The 22,295-nt window shown below is 47.7% G+C and overlaps 2 protein-coding genes and 1 long non-coding RNA gene across 5 annotated transcripts in view; 1 reads left to right on the top strand and 2 right to left on the bottom strand.

The window, feature by feature from the left end:
• Positions 1-1,016: 1,016 nt before the first annotated feature.
• On the bottom strand, positions 1,017-4,699 carry LOC121558210. Its single transcript, XR_006659824.1, has 3 exons — positions 4,615-4,699; positions 2,369-2,560; positions 1,017-2,260 (listed from the first exon to the last, which is right to left on the bottom strand). It is a non-coding gene; the product is annotated as an uncharacterized LOC121558210 (long non-coding RNA).
• Positions 2,203-19,499, top strand: tecrb (trans-2,3-enoyl-CoA reductase b). Of its 3 annotated transcripts, none has more exons than XM_045218776.1 (13): positions 2,203-2,305; positions 9,865-9,915; positions 12,880-12,931; positions 13,127-13,171; positions 13,927-14,030; positions 15,540-15,655; positions 15,994-16,099; positions 16,525-16,597; positions 17,348-17,394; positions 17,801-17,858; positions 18,150-18,238; positions 18,633-18,808; positions 18,943-19,499. In XM_045218776.1, the coding sequence occupies exons 1-12, from the start codon at positions 2,291-2,293 to the stop codon at positions 18,804-18,806; spliced, it is 930 nt and encodes a 309-aa protein (XP_045074711.1). In that variant the 5' UTR covers positions 2,203-2,290; the 3' UTR covers positions 18,807-18,808; positions 18,943-19,499. The 3 variants fall into 3 exon arrangements, with proteins under 3 accessions (XP_045074711.1, XP_045074710.1, XP_045074709.1); XM_045218775.1 differs by having other exon boundaries at positions 18,856-19,499; XM_045218774.1 differs by having other exon boundaries at positions 18,633-19,499.
• Positions 19,500-20,729: 1,230 nt separating this feature from the next.
• The window catches only part of ndufb7 (NADH:ubiquinone oxidoreductase subunit B7), a 2,608-nt gene continuing 1,042 nt past the window's right edge, over positions 20,730-22,295 (bottom strand). The window contains exons 2-3 of the mRNA XM_045218777.1: positions 21,984-22,152; positions 20,730-20,900 (exon numbers count right to left, since the gene is read on the bottom strand). Of these exons, the coding sequence (XP_045074712.1) occupies positions 20,816-20,900; positions 21,984-22,152 (254 nt within the window). The 3' untranslated portion in view covers positions 20,730-20,815. The remainder of the gene's footprint in view (positions 20,901-21,983; positions 22,153-22,295) is intronic.

Genomic DNA, 22,295 nt, shown 5'->3' with positions numbered 1-22,295 from the left:
TCCTGTGGTCTACAGTGTCTGTTGCTGTACACGGAATAATGCAGCTTGACAGTTGAGATACCTAGCCTGGTCCTTAAAAACAACTGATAAGAACACAGCTGCACCATTCTAACCTAGGCCTACTGTAGGAACTAGGAATCCACGACCACACTATCTGTCCTTTGAGAAGCTTGCTGACAGGCTAGTGCCAAACTGTTAAAGTCGGTCTCTCCGCCCCTCTGTGACGTCAGCGCCCGAACCTTCCAGCAGTGGGCGGGCACCTCTCCGGCGCCGCTCCGCTCGTGTCTTGCAGCCAAACGGAGCGTTGTTGCCAATCCGCAGGCCTATTGTATTGTTTATCCGTTTGTTTTTTCCATTCCTTATGATTGTGCTGCAAGGGATTTTTGTTGGAACATGCGTGCTGTACTTCCACCTTCCTGTGCTTTGCCCTTTCTGGTTATAAAATATTGCTCACATTGGCTAAGAAAGGTAGGCTTATAAGCTATTGCTTGGTTTGTTATAAGCATATAGCGTTTGTTTTAGGAACTTCTGTGGCCCAAAGCGTTACAACTCTAGAAATAAAACTGCGGTTTCAGCACCACTGAAGAAGAGTAGATTTTCAGAGGAAATAGGCAGGTGCTTGAGAGAGATCTTGAAATGCCATCTCGCCTAAATACTCATCAAAATATCAAGAAACAAAGATTCAGCTTGACATCGTTATAATTGAAGCTTTGAAATCGTTCCCAATAGGTCTACCTAACTAATGTACTTTGGAAAATAAAGTGTATTTATTCACCACTTTTTAATAACAACATGTTGCGTCATGTATGCACTCACTAACTGTAAGTCGCTCTGGATAAGAGCGTCTGCTAAATGACTAAAATGTAAAATCTCTATTAGATAGAACACTCACCTTCTTCGCCGAATCGGTCGTAAATGTCCTTTTTTCTTTGGGTCGCTCAGAACGTCATAAGCTTCAGCTATTTCTTTAAACTTGTCCTCGGCTTCAGGAGACTTGTTTTTATCCGGGTGGTAACGCAGAGCCTGCTTACGATAAGCCTTCTTGATCTCGTCCTCCGTCGCTCCTTTCTGTATGCCCAGGACATTATAGTAGTCTTTACCCATTTTGACCATCTAGCTGTCTGTGTGTTTATTCCCCGAATAGCTGCGAGAAATAGTTTAAAGCTCCCTTGCTTGAGCCTGCTGACTGTCAAGTCCAGTGTCAATCAAATTCACACAAGGTATACGGGTAGTTCTCTTTAAATCCGCTGGTCCAGTTGGAGTCTATGGAATGGTAAGTAAAAGTATTACAACGTGAACTGCACACACACTGTTGAAGAAGGCTACGGTTCTCTCAGCTCAGCTCAGCACTCCGCTTGTGACCTCATTCTATCTTATATCCGCGCAGAAAGTTCGAGAATTTTCCATCAGAATCTGGACGAGTCTGAACACAGCTCAGCTCAGTTCCTCTCGGACGAAAGTTCCAAGGGGTCGTTCACGCCCACTGGAGCGTCACTGAGTTTGACAGTTCCATTGGACAGGCTTCCGTAGTCTAGCCGAAACTCAACCACGCCTTCCATGTAGAAATCTCACCTTCTGTTTGTGCAGAGGCAGATACAATGTTGCACTCACTGTATGTATCGAAAGTTCTAAGAATCGTGTCTGCAAACTGCGCAGAGGAAAAGCTTTATGGAACCCCTGAACAAAACTGATTCCCTCATAAAGTGGTTTGTCTGTTGCTTTTGTTGGAACTATAGATTTAGTCCTCGCTATGCTTTATGTTTATAGGCACTATGCGTTAGGTTTAGCCATGTCCTTTCTCAATGAAAATAATAACGCTATTTCAACTTTACTCTTCTTGGTCAAATATCTACAAATAGGCCTTATCCTTGTCAAACAGCCTTGCTGCTTATGAAAACCACCACTGACACACTATGCCCAATTATCAGTCAGTAATCTACCAACATAATTGCTGATCTGTAAAGTCAGTGTATAGCTTGCCCTGCTGTTGATAACATACGATTTAGTGACAGAATCCCCCGCTAATACAATTTACCCCGCATCTCCATTTGTCCAAACGGATCACTCCATTGCGGGAATCTACTCCCCCATTGGCTACAGTACGGACAGTAAGGCATATCTACTTGGCTTTCCGACGCATTGATTGGACGTGATATTAAAGAAGTAACCATTGGACTCCCCAACCATTGGACCAATTGGGATCCTCACGTTCATCATTGCTTCCTCTTGCTCTGATTGGAAGGCCCAACCCGTCGCTCACCTTGGATGAGCGCGAGAACAAACAGCCAAGATGAAGCATTACGAGGTAAGATAGTATCCGCTGTAACTCTAAACCTTTAATGGGGATTCTGTTCAATGTATTTCTTACTGTTTCATAAGAGTGTTGTGAAGTTGTCAGTCTGTTTCTCAACGGTCCTGGGTAGTCAAACGGTCAGATTTAGGCTGGTAGAACTTGCTGGAGAGCAGGGATGAGCTCACGCTGTCTTTCACTCGGATGTCAAAGCCTCCAGCCCGTGTGGTGTGCTTGTGGACTCTCTGGTCGAAGTTGTAGTCTACTTGCCTGCAATTCACATGTCATGGACATAGCCTTCTTTACTTTCACAATAAACAGCAATCCATCAAACAGATAGGTTACTAGTTTATTTAAATATTTACCAGTCGTTCTTTTCTCACAATGCTTGGACAATGCATAAACTAGGCTGCGCCACCTCTGGTGGATTGGAACGCTGAATAATTCTTATCTCTGCATTGTTGCTTCATTGCAGGGCAGCTAGCCTATCATTGCAGGTGAACAGTCAAGTGCGCAACAAATCTAACCTTGTGGGGAGTGTTGTGTCGTAAGTTAATGTAGCCTCTTGGGATAGAAATGTTGACGGTTACACTACTTTACTACATGAACATAGAGGCCACTCCGTCTCATACTATCAGACTGACTGACTGGAGCATTGTTGATCTGCATATAGGAGAGTAAAGTGATGATATGCAAATAGGCCTAGCTTCAATCTGAACTCCTATTGCTCATAGCCTCGTAGACTTAGGTGATTGAATTTAAACTATTCATTATTTTTTTCAATCACACACGAGACAGTTCTATGGTATGCATGCAAGGACGTAAATGGAATAACATCAAAGCCCACTGGTTCCTTTATGTTAAATGCATAGCAAACAGGCAATAATGGTAGGGCTATGTCCTCTGAAACACATGCCCACCTTCCCTATCATGGCTGTATAGGCAGACACACCCATAGACATTTACCTCTACATGTGGTGGCCATGTGGCTCTCTCAGACCCAATAGACACAGATCTAGGACCAGATTACCCCCCACTAATCCAAACCTTAGCCATTAGGGGGTAATCACATGCAAACTGATCTTAGATCAGTGTCTAGAGGGGAGTTAATCCTCCTACAGTCAGATTTAAAACTGCTTTCTAGACTGTAGGCTAGCTAGCTACATCAGGTGTTGTCATGGCTACCAGGACTGACTCTACAGCAGGTGTGACGTCATGCCGACCAAACCCAATGGACAGGATTTGAAGGAGCCAGTTTGGGGAGTTGAGTAGAGTTAGAACTGCCTCGACCAGTGAGTTCTCCTCATTTCCTCCCACATGTCTCCTCCTCTCATACCATACCTGGGTTCAAATAATATTTGAAGTCTTTCCGATACTTTGAGAGTTTTCTCTCAAGCCTATCTAGAGTTGCAGCTAGATATATTTTGCAGTTATTGGACTATTCTATTGGTCTGTTGAAGCCAGGCAAGCTCAGTCAAGCCAATAATGTATTTTGAAATTATGTCAAATAGTACTTGAACCCAGGTCTGTCTGATATCTACATACACTGGGAGGTTATCACTTCCAATAACTTTCTCTCTTTCTAATGTAGTAATTGAGGGGGACAGAATAGCTTGAGAGGAGCAGGAACCGGCAACCATGCTACAATGTAGCCTAGTGCTCTGCCATAAAGGTCCAGACCTCTTGGTGGAGGTCGTAGTAAAACTAACATACAAGGAGGCTACAATAATGTCTAGATGAGTCTGCAGTACTGAACTGTGAGTCCACTAAGCGCAATAGAAACATGTTATTACACTGGTAAGATGTGCATTTGACTACAGAATACATGTTGGGCCCATATCAATGCATCATTGGCCATCAGGGAAGGATTGCTAACAATCAACAAGATTACTGTCTGCATCCATCTTGAATCCAAATGATAACAGGTATCGGTCTCTCCAATAAAAACATTTATTGCAACGCGAAATCACTGCTGATGTAGTTATAAGAAATATCCACAAGGTGGCGTCATAGCACTGTAATAGTAACTATAGACCAAGGAATGACACCTGCTGCCTCGCTGCACTGACAACAACACACCCTGGAGAAGATGGACACTCAATCCACCATACCACAGGTCTAGGATCAGATTACCATACGCACAATGCTAATATTAACCATTCGGGTTGTAGAATATACCTGACTGTAGATCAGTGGCTAGTCCACTACATCAGCATCAGCTCTGTCCAGAGACAAGGGTCCATAGAGAACGTTGTGCTAAGCTCACGGTGCATTTATATGGTTCAACAATTAATGGGTAAATAATATCAATCATTAACACTGACCTGTGTATGTAAGTGAGGAGGCAGGTGTGAAGGTACCAGGGGCCAGAGTCCAGTAGACAGGAGATACACCGTCTGTCAAGGGAGGAAAGGGAGAGGAGGAGAAGAGAGAAAGAGGAAGAGAGAGAGAGAGAGAGAGAGGGAAGGGAGGAGGAGAAAAAAGAGAGAGAGAGAGGGAGAGACAGAGAAAGGAAGAGAGAGAGAGCGAGGGAGAGATAGAGAGAGGAAGAGAATGCACCTATTAGGGCACTATAATGAGCTGGAGTGTACTACGACTCCCTCAGTCTTTCCCACACTCAGCACAGCACACTACCCCAACTGGGCCCAAGCCGCAGCAGCACACTACTCCAACTTGCACTACTACCCGAGTCTTGAACCTAGCTAGTTCCAATGCTGTCCTACTCTAGAGCTCCATGTTCTACCCCTCAGCCCTACCCCCTCAGCCCTACCCCCCAACACTACCCCAGCCTTACCTCAACCTTACCCCAACACTACCCCAGCCTTACCCCAGCCTTACCCCAACACTACCCCAGCCTTACCGCAACACTACCCCAGCCTTACCCCAACACTACCCCAGCCTTACCCCCAACACTACCCCCAGCCTTACCCCAACACTACCCCAGCCTTACCCCAACACTACCCCAGCCTTACCCCAACACTACCCCAGCCTTACCCCAACACTACCCCAGCCTTACCCCAGCCTTACCCCAACACTACCCCCAGCCTTACCCCAACACTACCCCAGCCTTACCCCAACACTACCCCAGCCTTACCCCAACACTACCCCAGCCTTACCCCAACACTACCCCAGCCTTACCCCAACACTACCCCAGCCTTACCCCAGCCTTACCCCAACACTACCCCAGCCTTACCCCAACACTACCCCAGCCTTACCCCAACACTACCCCAGCCTTACCCCAACACTACCCCAGCCTTACCCCAACACTACCCCAGCCTTACCCCAACACTACCCCAGCCCTACCCCAACACTACCCCCAGCCTTACCCCAACACTACCCCAGCCTTACCCCAACACTACCCCAGCCTTACCCCAACACTACCCCAGCCTTACCCCCAACACTACCCCAGCCTTACCCCAACACTACCCCAGCCTTACCCCCAGCCTTACCCCAACACTACCCCAGCCTTACCCCCAACACTACCCCAGCCTTACCCCAACACTACCCCAGCCTTACCCCAACACTACCCCAGCCTTACCCCAACACTACCCCAGCCTTACCCCCAACACTACCCCAGCCTTACCCCAACACTACCCCAGCCTTACCCCAGCCTTACCCCAACACTACCCCAGCCTTACCCCAACACTACCCCAGCCTTACCCCAACACTACCCCAGCCTTACCCCAACACTACCCCAGCCTTACCCCAACACTACCCCAGCCTTACCCCAGCCTTACCCCCAGCCTTACCCCAACACTACCCCAGCCTTACCCCAACACTACCCCCAGCCTTACCCTAACACTACCCCAGCCCTACCCCAACACTACCCCAGCCTTACCCCAACACTACCCCAGCCTTACCCAGACACTACCCCAGCCTTACCCCCAACACTACCCCAGCCTTACCCCAACACTAGCCCCAGCCTTACCCCAACACTACCCCAGCCTTACCCCAGCCTTACCCCAACACTACCCCAGCCTTACCCCAACACTACCCCAGCCTTACCCCCAACACTACCCCAGCCTTACCCCAACACTACCCCAGCCTTACCCCCAACACTACCCCAGCCTTACCCCAACACTACCCCAGCCTTACCCCAACACTACCCCAGCCTTACCCCAGCCTTACCCCAACACTACCCCAGCCTTACCCCAACACTACCCCAGCCTTACCCCAACACTACCCCAGCCCTTACCCCCAACACTACCCCAGCCTTACCCCAGCCTTACCCCAACACTACCCCAGCCTTACCCCCAGCCTTACCCCAACACTACCCCAGCCTTACCCCAGCCTTACCCCAACACTACCCCAGCCTTACCCCAGCCTTACCCCAACACTACCCCAGCCTTACCCCAACACTACCCCAGCCTTACCCCAACACTACCCCAGCCTTACCCCAACACTACCCCAGCCTTACCCCAACACTACCCCAAGCCTTACCCCAACACTACCCCAGCCTTACCCCAACACTACCCCAGCCTTACCCCAACACTACCCCAGCCTTACCCCAACACTACCCCAGCCTTACCCCCAACACTACCCCCAGCCTTACCCCAACACTACCCCAGCCTTACCCCAACACTACCCCAGCCTTACCCCAACACTACCCCAGCCTTACCCCAACACTACCCCAACACTACCCAGCCTTACCCCCAACACTACCCCAGCCTTACCCCAGCCTTACCCCCAACACTACCCCAGCCTTACCCCAAACACTACCCCAGCCTTACCCCAGCCTTACCCCAACACTACCCCAGCCTTACCCCCAACACTACCCCAGCCTTACCCCAACACTACCCCAGCCTTACCCCAACACTACCCCAGCCTTACCCCAACACTACCCCCAGCCTTACCCCAACACTACCCCAGCCTTACCCCAACACTACTCCAGCCTTACCCCAACACTACCCCAGCCTTACCCCAACACTACCCCAGCCTTACCCCAACACTACCCCAGCCTTACCCCAACACTACCCCAGCCCTACCCCAGCCTTACCCCAACACTACCCCAGCCCTACCCCAGCCTTACCCCAACTCCCCCAACACTACCCCAGCCTTACCCCAACACTACCCCAGCCCTACCCCCAGCCTTACCCCAACACTACCCCAGCCTTACCCCAACACTACCCCCAGCCCTACCCCAACACTACCCCAGCCTTACCCCAACACTACCCCAGCACTACCCCCAACACTACCCCAGCCTTACCCCCAACACTACCCCAGCCTTACCCCAACACTACCCCCAACACTACCCCAACACTACCCCAGCCTTACCCCCAACACTACCCCAGCCTTACCCCCAACACTACCCCAGCCCTACCCCCAACACTACCCCAGCCTTACCCCCAACACTACCCCAGCCTTACCCCAACACTACCCCAGCCCTACCCCAACACTACCCCAGCCTTACCCCAACACTACCCCAGCCTTACCCCAACACTACCCCAGCCTTACCCCAACACTACCCCAGCCTTACCCCAGCCTTACCCCAACACTACCCCAGCCTTACCCCCACACTACCCCAGCCCTACCCCCAACACTACTCCCAGCCTTACCCCCAACACTACCCCAGCCTTACCCCAACACTACCCCAGCCTTACCCCAACACTACCCCAGCCTTACCCCAACACTACCCCAGCCTTACCCCAACACTACCCCAGCCTTACCCCAACACTACCCCAGCCTTACCCCAACACTACCCCAGCCTTACCCCTAACACTACCCCAGCCCTACCCCCAACACTACCCCAGCCTTACCCCAACACTACCCCAGCCTTACCCCAACACTACCCCAGCCTTACCCCCAGCACTACCCCCAGCACTTACCCCAGCCTTACCCCAACACTACCCCAGCCTTACCCCAACACTACCCCAGCCTTACCCCAACACTACCCCAACACTACCCCAGCTCTAATGGTTATCTATACAGTACTGCTTTAGACCCCCAGCACAAGGAAAGGCTGGTATCCCAGGGGGGGTCTTTATATAGACAGGGGGTGGGACAGGGGGTAGAGGGGAGGGGAGGGTGGGGGGGTAGAGGGGAGGGGATGGGGGTGGGACAGTTTTAAATAGTCATCCCAGTAATCCTAGTAATGCCTGTGTTTCCTGGCTCGCACTGTGTGGATGGATGTGGATGTGGGTGTGTGTGTGCAGACTACAAAACATAAGGGAAATTCTACAATAACGGAATTACGCTGAGACTCCAATTTTTCCTTTTAAAATGTATGTCAAACAAAAGCAATTTATTTAAAAGTTTAACAAACCATATAACTCTATGCACAAGGACAACTTTGTAAATAATAATACAAAACATTTATTGGAATAACTGTGTGCAGATGCAAAGTTTGATAACATAATTACAGTAAAAGTAGGGTGGAGGGTGGAGGGGTGAGGGAGGGTAAAGGGAGGGTGGGTGGGTGGAGGGAGGGAGGTAGGTAGCAAGGGTGGGGAGGTGGGTGGAGGTAGGGTAAGGGTGGAGGTGGGGAGGGCGTGGTATGTGTAGGGATAAGGTTGCTTACGCAGAGTTTTATATTTAGCCGAGGGGAGGACTGTGTGTTTGTCATACTTCCTCCCTTCTAGAGGGGGGGTGCTTAGGGTGCTCAGTTCTTCCTGGAAATGTGTTTTTGTAGAATCTTCTGTGGAAATTGTTAAAAGTAGCCCTTGTACATAGAGTTCTATGGTTTGTTAAACTTGTAAATACATGTTTTTTTGTTTGGTATACATTTTAAGTCTCAGCGTAATTCCGTTACCATGGAATTGCCCTTAAGTAAATTGATATTGGACCGACATATCTAGGAATGTTAAGGTTATAGAGCTAAGGTTCCGGACATTATTACAGGGGAGGGAGTGGTTGCACGGAGGAGTATTCCCCTAACTAAGCCATGAGTGTCTCTGGAGTATTATCACCCTACTGTGTGTGTGGGGAAGGGTGAGGTAGGGGGGGATGGAGGGGTGAGGGATGGAGGGTTGAGGGATGGAGGGTTGAGGGATGGAGGGTTGAGGGATGGAGGGTTGAGGGATAGGGTTGAGGGATAGGGTTGAGGGATAGGGTTGAGGGTGGAGGTTGAGGGATGGGATGGAGGAGGAGGGGGGAGGTAGGGGGAGTAGGGCTGTGTGGGGTGAAGGGGGAGGTAGGGGGAGCAGGTGTGTGTGGGGTGACGGGGGAGCAGGGCTGTGTGTGTGTGGGGTGGGGGGTTAAATAAAGCAGCCAGCTTGCCAGGAAAGAAGGGATGAGAGCGAGGGGGGGGGCAGAACAGCGAAGCGAGAGGGAGGGAGGGGAGGCAGAACAGCGGAGCGAACGAGGGGGAGAGAAAGAGATTTATTTCCACAGCTGAAACCAGACGCCGCTCTCTCCTCTCCTCGCTCAAACTCTCAGAGAATTAAGAAAAGCGTATTTTCCAGACAAAGAAGAGAAGGGAATAAAGAGAGAGAGAGTAGTGGTGTGGATATGGATACTGTAGTACTAGAGGGGGCTACCCCCAAAAAGGGTGGTCCGGGAGTGTCCCAGGGGTGGCAGCACCCCCTGCTAAACGTCCGAAAGCTAAGAAGGCTAAGAAAGCTGTGGTTTTCTTTGAGGTGGAGATTCTGGATGCCAAGACCAAGGACAAACTCTGCTTCCTGGACAAGGTAAGACGGCTTCACAAATACTGTGTGTGTACGTCTATATCTGTGTGTGTGTGTACGTCTGTGTGTGTATATGTGTGGATGTCTATATCTGTGTGTGTGTGTCTGTGTGTGTATGTCTATATCTGTGTGTCTCTCTGTGTTAAATAGTGCAACAGGTGCAGGCTCGATAGGACTATTGGTTTAATATAGGACGCTCCACTGTACTCAGGTCAGTGCTGTCTGTCTGTCTGTCTGTTGTCATGTGAAGCAGGGAGCTACAGCCCAGTCCCCCAGTCAGTGTAGTGCTGAGTAGCTCCAAGTACAACCTGAAGTAGTTAAGCCTTGTCTGAGCCAGACCGGCCCATAGTGCTCACTACTACCTCTGACTGGAGTGGACTATCAGTCTGATGGGTTAGAGGTTACAGCTTCTCTCTGTTAGCATGCTGTTATATACTGGTGGTTAAATGGCAGCTGGAACACCTAGCTAGGTTTATCATGCTGTTATAGACTGGTGGTTAAATGGCAGCTGGAACACCTAGCTAGGTTTATCATGGTGTTATAGACTGGTGGTTAAATGACAGCTGGAACACCTAGCTAGGTTTATCATGGTGTTATAGACTGGTGGTTAAATGGCAGCTGGAACACCTAGCTAGGTTTATCATGCTGTTATAGACTGGTGGTTAAATGGCAGCTGGAACACCTAGCTAGGTTTATCATGCTGTTATAGACTGGTGGTTAAATGGCAGCTGGAACACCTAGCTAGGTTTATCATGCTGTTATAGACTGGTGGTTAAATGGCAGCTGGAACACCTAGCTAGGTTTATCATGCTGTTATAGACTGGTGGTTAAATGGCAGCTGGAACACCTAGCTAGGTTTATCATGCTGTTATAGACTGGTGGTTAAATGGCAGCTGGAACACCTAGCTAGGTTTATCATGCTGTTATAGACTGGTGGTTAAATGACAGCTGGAACACCTAGCTAGGTTTATCATGCTGTTATAGACTGGTGGTTAAATGGCAGCTGGAACACCTAGCTAGGTTTATCATGGTGTTATAGACTGGTGGTTAAATGGCAGCTGGAACACCTAGCTAGGTTTATCATGCTGTTATAGACTGGTGGTTAAATGGCAGCTGGAACACCTAGCTAGGTTTATCATGGTGTTATAGACTGGTGGTTAAATGGCAGCTGGAACACCTAGCTAGGTTTATCATGGTGTTATAGACTGGTGGTTAAATGGCAGCTGGAACACCTAGCTAGGTTTATCATGCTGTTATAGACTGATGGTTAAATGACAGCTGGAACACCTAGCTAGGTTTATCATGCTGTTATAGACTGATGGTTAAATGACAGCTGGAACACCTAGCTAGGTTTATCATGGTGTTATAGACTGGTGGTTAAATGACAGCTGGAACACCTAGCTAGGTTTATCATGGTGTTATAGACTGGTGGTTAAATGACAGCTGGAACACCTAGCTAGGTTTATCATGGTGTTATAGACTGGTGGTTAAATGACAGCTGGAACACCTAGCTAGGTTTATCATGGTGTTATAGACTGGTGGTTAAATGACAGCTGGAACACCTAGCTAGGTTTATCATGCTGTTATAGACTGATGGTTAAATGACAGCTGGAACACCTAGCTAGGTTTATCATGGTGTTATAGATTTAATAGCACTGTTTTAGGTTCTGTATGGTGTTAATGTGATGGGTTAGGGCATGCAGGGGCTGCAAGGTATCAGGTCACGTCCACACAGGATTACCACTGCTCTGATACCTGTTCTCAGCTTAACACAGTTTCCATGGCCACGTCATCCCCCACTTTAGACTGCGGCCCCCTGGGAAATAGAGATTCCTGAAGTAGGGCTTTGATGTGGGAGGGAGTATATTTGATTTGGTTATTGGAATTTATATTGGTGGAGTTGAATAAATAAAGTTATTCTAATCTAATGTTGTCAAGTAAATTATTTGGAATGTCTGGGAGAGACCTGTGATGTCATAAAGAGACTGTCTGAAGAGGAGCTCTGTGATGTCAGAAGTAGTCTATAATGTCTCGGAAGACCTCTGTGATGTCATGATTCATGTCTGGAGAATACCTTTGTGTGATTTCATAAACAGAGTAGAATCTCTGGGAAAGACCACTGTGATGTCATAAAGACACTAGATGGGGAGACCTGCAATGTCATAAATATAATATCTAGGGAGACCACTGTGATGTCATGAGAGAGCTAGAATGTCTGGGGGAAGACCTCTGTGATGTCACCGATGAATACAGTAGTAGAATAATGTCTGGTGAATGTTGTCAGGATGCCAAAAAGAGTAGCCTAGTGTGGAGTCCAGTGTTCAGAACCTTTCAAATTGACTGTTGTGACCCACCTTCAATAAAGACAGTCTTTGTACACACACCTAGTCCTTCTCAACTAGCCAGTAAGGACTAACCATGACTTACCTATCCTTTAGGAAAGGTTGGTTCTGGTCCCCTGTCCCTCTGCCTGGCTATAGTATTGGCTATAATGGCCCATGGCTGGGCAGAACCATCCAGTCCCTGCTGAGTGGAGTTAGGGGGGTATGTGAGGGCTAAGCCCCCCAGGAGGAGGCAGTCTGGCTGGGGGAACAGGGTTCAGCGCAAGTCCCTTAACCTCCAGACTCGGCCTCAATCCTGGGGGTTACGACGGTCTGGAGTGGCCGCTGTTAGATGGTATTGTGTGTGTGTGTCCATGGTTTTGTAAGTGCGTCATTTGTCAGTTTGTCTATGTGGGATTGTTGTTGTGGTGTGTCTTTCACATTATGTGTGTGTGTGTGTGTGTGTGTGTTTTTGGTCTGTGTGTGTCTGTTCTATTTTGGGTGATAATACCAGCTGTTTGATAACAGTACCCAGGGGGTGTGGCCAGAGCTACAGCTAAATGCACTGCTAATCACACATGAAAGGGCAATGAGAAGGTGTGTGTGTGTGTGTGTGTGTTTCCCACTCATCTCTCTTGATTTGCAGGTTGAGCCAAATGCCACTATTGGGGAGATCAAGTCTATGTTCCACAAAAGCCGTGAGTACGACGTTAGATTGACATTACACAGCAGCACATTCTACTACAATTAAATTAACTTCAATACACAGTATTTAAATTAAATAAAGCTAAAGAGTTGACCCCCCACCCACCCCCTTGTCTGTGTATTCGTCTTGTCTCTCTGTCTGGTCTCCCTCTCCCTCCCACCCTTGTCTGTTTGTCTGTCTGTCTCAGATCCTCAATGGTACGCAGCCAGACAGTCCATCCGCCTGGACCCAAGTAAGTCTAACTCCAAACCATTCTTCTGATTTTCAGAGTCTGTATGAAGACAGTGGTGATATCTATAGTATAGTAGTGATGGTAGCAGGCTGGTAGAGGGTAAGACAGTGGTGATATCTATAGTATAGTAGTGATGGTAGCAGGCTGGTAGAGGATAAGACAGTGGTGATATCTATAGTATAGTAGTGATAGAGGATAAGACAGTGGTGATATCTATAGTATAGTAGTGATGGTAGCAGGCTGGTAGAGGATAAGACAGTGGTGATATCTATAGTATAGTAGTGATGGTAGCAGGCTGGTAGAGGATAAGACAGTGGTGATATCTATAGTATAGTAGTGATGGTAGCAGGCTGATAGAGGATAAGACAGTGGTGATATCTATAGTATAGTAGTGATGGTAGCAGGCTGGTAGAGGATAAGACAGTGGTGATATCTATAGTATAGTAGTGATGGTAGCAGGCTGATAGAGGATAAGACAGTGGTGATATCTATAGTATAGTAGTGATGGTAGCAGGCTGGTAGAGGATAAGACAGTGGTGATATCTATAGTATAGTAGTGATGGTAGCAGGCTGGTAGAGGATAAGAATTGATCATGCAACATGGTTGTGGGGCCGTTATTGATATTAGAATTCTCTCTTCTCTCCTCCTCTTTTCTCCTCCTCCTCTCCTCTTTCCTCCTCCTCTCTCCTCCTCTCCTCTCCCTCTCCCTCTCCTCTCCTCTCCTCTCCTCTCCTCTCCTCTCCTCCTCTATCAGAGGGTAAGTGTCTAAAGGATGAGGATGTACTGCAGCATCTTCCTGTGGGAACCACGGCAACCTTCTACTTCCGAGACCTGGGAGCTCAAATCAGCTGGGTCACCGTGAGTACACACACACACACACAAACGTGTATGTGTATTAGTTTCCTCCTGACCTAATTTGTTTTTGGTGAGGGTCACTATTAAAGCCCCTGTCACATTAACTGGGGTAGGGAGAGAGGGGGGTTGAGCCTGATGGAGGGAGAGATGGACGGAGTGAGGGAGGGAGGGAGGGAGAGAGAGGCTGAGGGAGGGAGAGAGGCTGAGGGAGGGAGGGAGAGACTGAGGGAGAGAGAGACGGGAGGGAGGGAGTGAGGGAGAGAGACGGAGTGAGGGAGAGAGACGGAGTGAGGGAGAGAGAAACGAAGGGAGGGAGTGAGGGAGAGAGAGACGGAAGGAGGGAGAGAGAAACGAAGGGAGGGAGTGAGGGAGAGAGAGAGACTGAGGGAGGGAGGGAGACTGACGGAGGGAGAGACTGGGGGAGGGAGGGAGACTGAGGGAGGGAGATAAAGGACCGAGCACCAAGTCTGGGACCAACAGGACCCTGAACAGCTTCTACCCCCAAGCCATAAGACTGCTGAACAAGACCGCTAAATAAATAGCTATCTGGACTATCTGCATTGGACTATCTGCATTGGACTATCTGCATTGGACTAACTCTATAGACTCATCACATACACTGCTCCTACTGTTTATTATCTATCCTGTTGCCTAGTCACTGTACCCCTACCTATATGTACATATCTACCTCAATTACCTCGTAGCCCTGCACATAGCCTCAGTACTGGTACCCCGTGTGAATAGCCAAGTTATCATTACTCATTGTGTATTTATTCCTTGTGTTATCTTTCTATTACTTATCTATTGTTCTCTCTGCATTGTTTGGAAGGGCCCGTCAGTAAGCATTTCACTGTTAGTCTACACCTGTTGTTTACCAAGCATGTGATTTGAAGGGGACAGGGAGTGCAGGAAAGAGATTGTGTGAGAGAAAGAAGGGGACAAGCACAGTAAGAAGAGAGGACAGACAGACAGGGAGGACAGACGGAGGGAGGGAGGACAGACGGAGGGGGTTACTGTCGGTTAGGCAGGAGCAGGTGTGTAAAATGGAGACAGATAAATGTATCCTCCCTGGCTGGCTGGCTGGCTGGCTGGCTGGCTGGCTGGCTGACTGGACATCTGTGTGTACGACACAGAAACCCCAGTGTTCCACTAGGAGGAGGAGGAGAGCTGTGGGCAGACTAGAGAGAGGGACTAGAGAGAGGGACTAGAGAGAGGGACTAGAGAGAGGGACTAGAGAGAGGGAGAAAAGTAAAGTTATGTTTTGTAAGTTCTTCATGATGACAGTAGTAACAGTTTAAAATGGCTTTGTCCTTTGCTGCTCAGACAACAGGGTTTGTAAATTATCTGTAGCTCTGACAACAGGGTTTATAAATGATCTGAAGCTGGGCTATATTATACTGAACAAAAATATAAACGCAACATGTAACAATTTCAAAGATTTGACTGAGTTACAGTTCATATAAGGAAATCAGTCAATTGAAATGAATTCCTCTCTCTGTCTCTCTCTCTCAGGTGTTTCTGACAGAGTATGCCGGTCCTCTCCTCCTCTACCTGATGTTCTACTTCCGGGTTCCCTTCATCTACGCCCCCAAATATGACTTCACCACTAGCAAGCACTGGGTTGTACAGTGAGTCACACACACACACACCTGGGTTGTACAGTGAGTCACACACACTGGGTTGTACAGTGAGTCACACACACACACACACACTGGGTTGTACAGTGAGTCACACACACATACTGGATGGTAACACACACACACTTCCTTCTATTCACAGACTACGGAAATATTTGAGTGAAACTGCAATGAGCCATTTGTTAGATGTGAATCATATTTGTCTGCTAGTTGAACTCTAGTTGATATGAGCTACGAATGGCAGGAATGAAGAGAACCATTGTCTTTGGTCTCTGTGGTGAGTGTCCTGGTGCATGTTGGGTAATGTAGTTGTGTGTGTGAGGTCCCAGTCTAGCCTGTATGTGTCACTCCTTCCACTACCTGAAGAGACTCCTGGAGACCCTGTTTGTCCATCGCTTCTCCCACGGAACCATGCCGCTACGCAACATCTTCAAGGTGACACACACACTGACGCATATACACACACACACACTCTCACACTCTCTCTCTCACACTCACTCACTCACTCACTGACTGACTGACACACCACAGCCTTAGGTGCCCTCTTACCTCATCGTGGTGGTGTCACCTTACACATACCTCATCTGGGGAACCCTAGCCAGTCTCTTGAACCCAGGGTGACCCTGCTGAGAGATTCTGGGATCATCTGACACTGGCCGCATCCCAACTGGCACCCTATTTCCTATGTAGTGCACTACTTTTGACCAGGGCCCATGTGGTTCTGGTCAAAAGTAGTGCACTATATAGGGATTAGTGTAATGGGCCCTTGACAAAAGGTAGTGCACTATGTAGAGAGTAGGGCGCGATTTGGGACGGAACCCTGTGTGTGACAATGTGTATTCTGTCTTCCTGTGTTCCAGAACTGCACCTACTACTGGGGCTTTGCTGCCTGGATGGCTTACTATATTAACCATCCTCTATATACACCACCTAGTGAGTACCCTACTATATTAACCATCCTCTATATACACCACCTAGTGAGTACCCTACTATATTAACCATCCTCTATATACACCACCTAGTGAGTACCCTACTATACTAACCATCCTCTATATACACCACCTAGTGAGTACCCTACTATATTAACCATCCTCTATATACACCACCTAGTGAGTACCCTACTATATCAACCATCCTCTATATACACCACCTAGTGAGTACCCTACTATATTAACCATCCTCTATATACACCACCTAGTGAGTACCCTACTATATTAACCAGCCTCTATATACACCACCTAGTGAGTACCCTACTATATTAACCATCCTCTATATACACCACCTAGTGAGTACCCTACTATATTAACCAGCCTCTATATACACCACCTAGTGAGTACCCTACTATATTAACCATCCTCTATATACACCACCTAGTGAGTACCCTACTATATTAACCATCCTCTATATACACCACCTAGTGAGTACCCTACTATATTAACCATCCTCTATATACACCACCTAGTGAGTACCCTACTATATTAACCATCCTCTATATACACCACCTAGTGAGTACCCTACTATATTAACCACCCTCTATATACACCACCTAGTGAGTACCCTACTATATTAACCATCCTCTATATACACCACCTAGTGAGTACCCTACTATAGTAACCATCCTCTATATACACCACCTAGTTAGTACACTATTATAGTAACCATTAACCATCCTTGTCTTTTCAGCAATCTATGGTGAGCAGCAGGTCAGGATGGCCCTCATCATCTTCCTGGTAAGACTCTACTGTTCTATACTCTACTATAATGTACTCTACTGTACTATAATATACTCTACTAAAATATACTGTACTCTACTATACTGTACTATACTATAATGTACTCTACTATAATATACTGTACTGTACTATACTCTACTCTACTCTACTGTACTATACTATACTATACTATACTGTACTATAATATACTCTAATATACTATACTATACTGTACTATACTATACTATAATATAATCTACTATACTGTACTCTACTATACTGTACTATACTATAATGTACTATACTGTACTCTACTATACTCTACTATACTATAATGTACTATACTCATAGTGTATACTATAGTAATAGAACACTATTGTAATAAAATGTTATTTATTAGATGCTGTGTTGTTTGTCTTGCCAGTTCTGTCAGATTGGTAACTTCTCCATCCATATCGCCCTGCGGAACCTCCGCCCACCAGGTACACACTCCTAATGAATATTCTAACATTGTAATACACCAGTCAATTCAACATACACACTATTTTCTCCCCGTCTGCTACAAAACAGTAGCACACAGTGAACTGAATCTCTCTCTCCCCGTCTCTCCATCCATCTCTTTCTCTCCCCGTCTCTCCATCCATCTCTTTCTCTCCCCGTCTCTCCATCCATCTCTTTCTCTCCCCGTCTCTCCATCCATCTCTTTCTCTCCCCGTCTCTCCATCCATCTCTTTCTCTCCCCGTCTCTCTCCCTCCATCTGTCTCTCCATCAGGATCTAAGACCAGGAAGATCCCGTACCCCACTAAGAACCCCTTCACCTGGATCTTCCTGCTGGTCTCCTGTCCCAACTACACATACGAGGTGAGTCTTCTACCCCCTAGGTACAGATCTAGGATCAGCAGACTGTCCCAACTACACATACGAGGTGAGTCTTCTACCCCCTAGGTACAGATCTAGGATCAGCAGACTGTCCCAACTACAACTACTCCTCAGTGTGACGCTGCCCTCTGCTGGTTAGGAGGAACAGTGTCTAACATGTCTCTCTCTGTGTAATAGTTAGGCTCAGGGCCACCTAGTGGCTGAGGTTGGCAGTGAAATTCTAGCGTGTGTGTACTGTATATTATGCATATGTGTGTGTGTCTAACGCCATCGTTCTCTTTGTCCCCTGTAGTGTCTGCCCATAGCCCCTTTAATATGTGTGTGTATAACATAAGTATGTGTGTGTAACACCACCTCTCCTCTCTCTCTCCTGTAGCTGGGCTCGTGGTTTGGCTTCACCTTGATGACTCAGTGTCTGCCGGTGGCTTTCTTCACGGCGGTGGGCTTCATCCAGATGACGGTGTGGGCCAAAGGGAAGCACCGCAGCTACCTGAAAGAGTTCCGGGACTACCCTCCTCTCCGCTCGCCCATCCTCCCATTCGTCCTCTAGAGGAGAATGGAACCCCCCCCTCGCCCATCCTCCCATTCGTCCTCTAGAGGAGAATGGAACCCCCCCTCGCCCCATCCTCCCATTCGTCCTCTAGAGGAGAATGGAACCCCCCCATCCTCCCATTCGTCCTCTAGAGGAGAATGGAACCCCCCCTCGCCCCATCCCAAACCTACTCTACACTGGTTTGGACTGACCTGGAATGAGAGCCCTGTCCCTCGCCCCATCCCAAACCTACTCTACACTGGATTGGACTGACCTGGAATGAGAGCCCTGTCCCCCACCCCTCGCCCCATCCCAAACCTACTCTACGCTGGATTGGTCTGACCTGGAATGAGAGCCCTGCCCCCCACCATCATCCTCCAATTAAAACCCTACCCCCCTCCACCCCAAACATTTTGAGGAGACTGTCTTATACTATACTTTCCCACCCAGAAGTTTCTGCCTAACAACGCTCCTCAAACCACTTTTGATTGGCCATTGTTATTTTTCTTTTCTCTGAGCTTTTTGGCTGTTTTAAATAACCTGACTGACAGTCTGGCATGTCCCAAATGGTACACTAGTTCCTATGTAATGCAGTACATAGGGACTAGGGAGCCATTTGGGACAGGGTCAGTGTGTAACAAGGTGCAGGCCTAAGTATAACAATACCAAAACCTCTGATCAGAAAGTGCTAATAAACCATGACACACTTTTGGTCGTTCTGTTGGAACTTTCATTTTTGTTGTCTGTAGAAGTCGTTTATTTTTTTAAAGAAATACCAAACCATGTCTTCTTGTTGGGTCTATGTACTGATGACATAGGCTACTGTTAATACACTGGAGACTAATACACACCACACTGATACCACACTGGAGATAGGGACCATATGATGCAATGAACACTAATGTAATGCATCGCTAAGGCTGCGTTTACACAGGCAGGCCAATACTGATCTTTTCTCCACTAATTGATCTTTTGACCAATCACAGATCGTTTCCAGAGTTGCTCTGATTGGTCAAAATACCAATTAGTGAAAACAAAATAGCAGAATTGAGCTGCCTGTCTAAACCCAGCCTGTGATAGGGACAGAATAATACATTACATTCAGATACTATTCGGTTGATGGATCTAGATTCTAGCTGATCTACTGTAGGTGCATGGAAAGATTGTGTCATCCTGAACGACCATACGGAGGAGTGCACATTTCAATATGATCTAGGATCAGCTCCCCTCTTTAATCATTATGATCTAAAAAGGCTAACCTGATCCTAGATCACTACTCCTACTCTGAGACACTTTATGAATACATGCCCTGGACTATCTGAAGGTTCCACAGCTTTTTGCCCTGTTGAACGTAGCGCAGGCAGGGCTAGTGATATAAAGAAACAAACTAACCCAGGCCTGGATCCAATCAGATCCAGCATTAACCGGCGCTAGCAGACACCCACATAGCTGATGTTTTGGTGGTGTCGGAGGTGGAACTGCGTTAGAGCGGTCAAATCCACAAGCGGCTCCGTGCGATAAGGCCGGTTAAGGCTATCGCAGACCGCCATTGGATGTAACGAAATGTAGCGCTCGATCTGATTGAATCCAGGCCTAAATGTTTGGCCGGGATTCAATTCGACCGCGGGTTGTTGACAATGCCTCTTTTAAAGGCTATTTTCCGATTGAGCCGGCATATGCAGCATTTAACGTGGGAACATCGCCTTTAAAAGCTGCATTGTCGACAACCCACTGTCAGATAGATAGCTGGCTCAGACCCTGCTATGACGCATACCCCACAGAACGTTTTGCAAAAAGAAAACAAACAAGAGTTTCTATTGGACAGATTCGGGTAGGTCCCTCCCCGTTTGGTTCCGTTGGCTTCTGTGTGCTTCCTAGTGAATACACCCCAGGCTAGTAACGTACCAGGAAACAAACAAAGAAACAGAGAAGGCTCAGCGCTAGAGTAGTAGAGCTCTAAAGGTGGTCTTTATTGTGGAGAGCAGCAGGTATGTACACAGAAGGGTTAGAGGTCATTATGATGATGCTCAAGCAGCCTGGGCTTCCTCCACCCTCTTCTTCCTCATCTGCAGCCGTCGCTCCCGCTCGTACTCCTTCATTCGCATCACGTAGCTACACACACAGACAGAGACACAGGAGAGGGGTGTTCAAGTGGATTTGATGGGGGATTACCTCAGATGGCAATACTACTGCACCAAGTCTGACAACTCTATACACGTGTGACCATCCCAGACACATGCATCAACTTTCTCTTTGATAACAATACATGCCATTTTGCACTTCTAGAGGATGGTTAATTCTCTAAGCTGCGTGCATGTGCAGCCGCTCACCTCCTCCAGGACAGCAGAGCAGAAGTACTGCCAGCCGGTGCTCAGACTCAAGACATTGGACTTCACTGAGTTCACCCCCATTAGTTTGCACTATATAGATCAACGTTTTTCCTCTAACGTGATCCAATCAACATATCAGCCCCTTTTCAATGCAACCAAACAAATCTTAACTTTGCAAGATTGAGTCTGTGATTTTGTTGTAGGCAGAGCCAGTCTCATGGAATGTAGGCCTGCTCAGAACACCACCTATAGGTTACTGTAGGATATATCATAGAAATCAAAAGCTATTTCCATGTGAAAATGTTTTGGGATTTGCTCTATTGATAGGCCACTCTGATAGCCAATTGGCTAATGTGAAGAACTGTAAAAGGTACAGCCTCAGTGTTCACTGTAAACGCACGCCGGAAAGTTGCACAGGACTGTCAACTTTCCACTCACAAGTCTTGAACTTTGCTCAGTGCCCCAAACAATTACAGGGAACATTGGACATGACCCCAGTGCCAGTGGGATTTGAAATCACTGCAACCATAAATTGTGGCCAGGAAAGCCATAAACAAACTCCTTGTGCTGCTAAACCTCTACCTACTCCTATAACCAGGTAGACACTTACTCCTGGTGCTGCTAAACCTCTACCTACTCCTATAACCAGGTAGACACTTACTCCTGGTGCTGCTAAACCTCTACCTACTCCTATAACCAGGTAGACACTTACTCCTGGTGCTGCTAAACCTCTACCTACTCCTATAACCAGGTAGACACTTACTCCTGGTGCTGCTAAACCTCTACCTACTCCTATAACCAGGTAGACACTTACTCCTGGTGCTGCTAAACCGCTACCTACTCCTATAACCAGGTAGACACTTACTCCTGGTGCTCGCAGTAGTCCCAGTCGTGTCTCTCGTGTTTACAGGCCAGGAAGTTGGGCCAGTTGTCCCTCTTACACTTCATGAGCTTGATGAGGTGGTGGGCGCAGTAGTCCCTCTGGAGTACAGGGACCTGGGCCAGGTTCATCTGGGCCTGGGAGGCCACCATCTCTACCAGGGGGACAAGATAACATGTTACACCAGGGGTTAATGGGAGAGGACATCATCTCTACACACAAAATGAAAATTGTCAACAAAGAAAGGAGTAGGCTATGTCCTGAGATGTGTATAAGTGAAGCCTTGTATGTTCCAGA

Source organism: Coregonus clupeaformis, unplaced genomic scaffold, assembly GCF_020615455.1.
Source record: "Coregonus clupeaformis isolate EN_2021a unplaced genomic scaffold, ASM2061545v1 scaf1797, whole genome shotgun sequence".
Classification (NCBI taxonomy): domain Eukaryota; kingdom Metazoa; phylum Chordata; class Actinopteri; order Salmoniformes; family Salmonidae; genus Coregonus; species Coregonus clupeaformis.
Note: the sequence above shows the minus strand (reverse complement) of the source record. Positions and strands in the feature narration are given on the sequence as shown.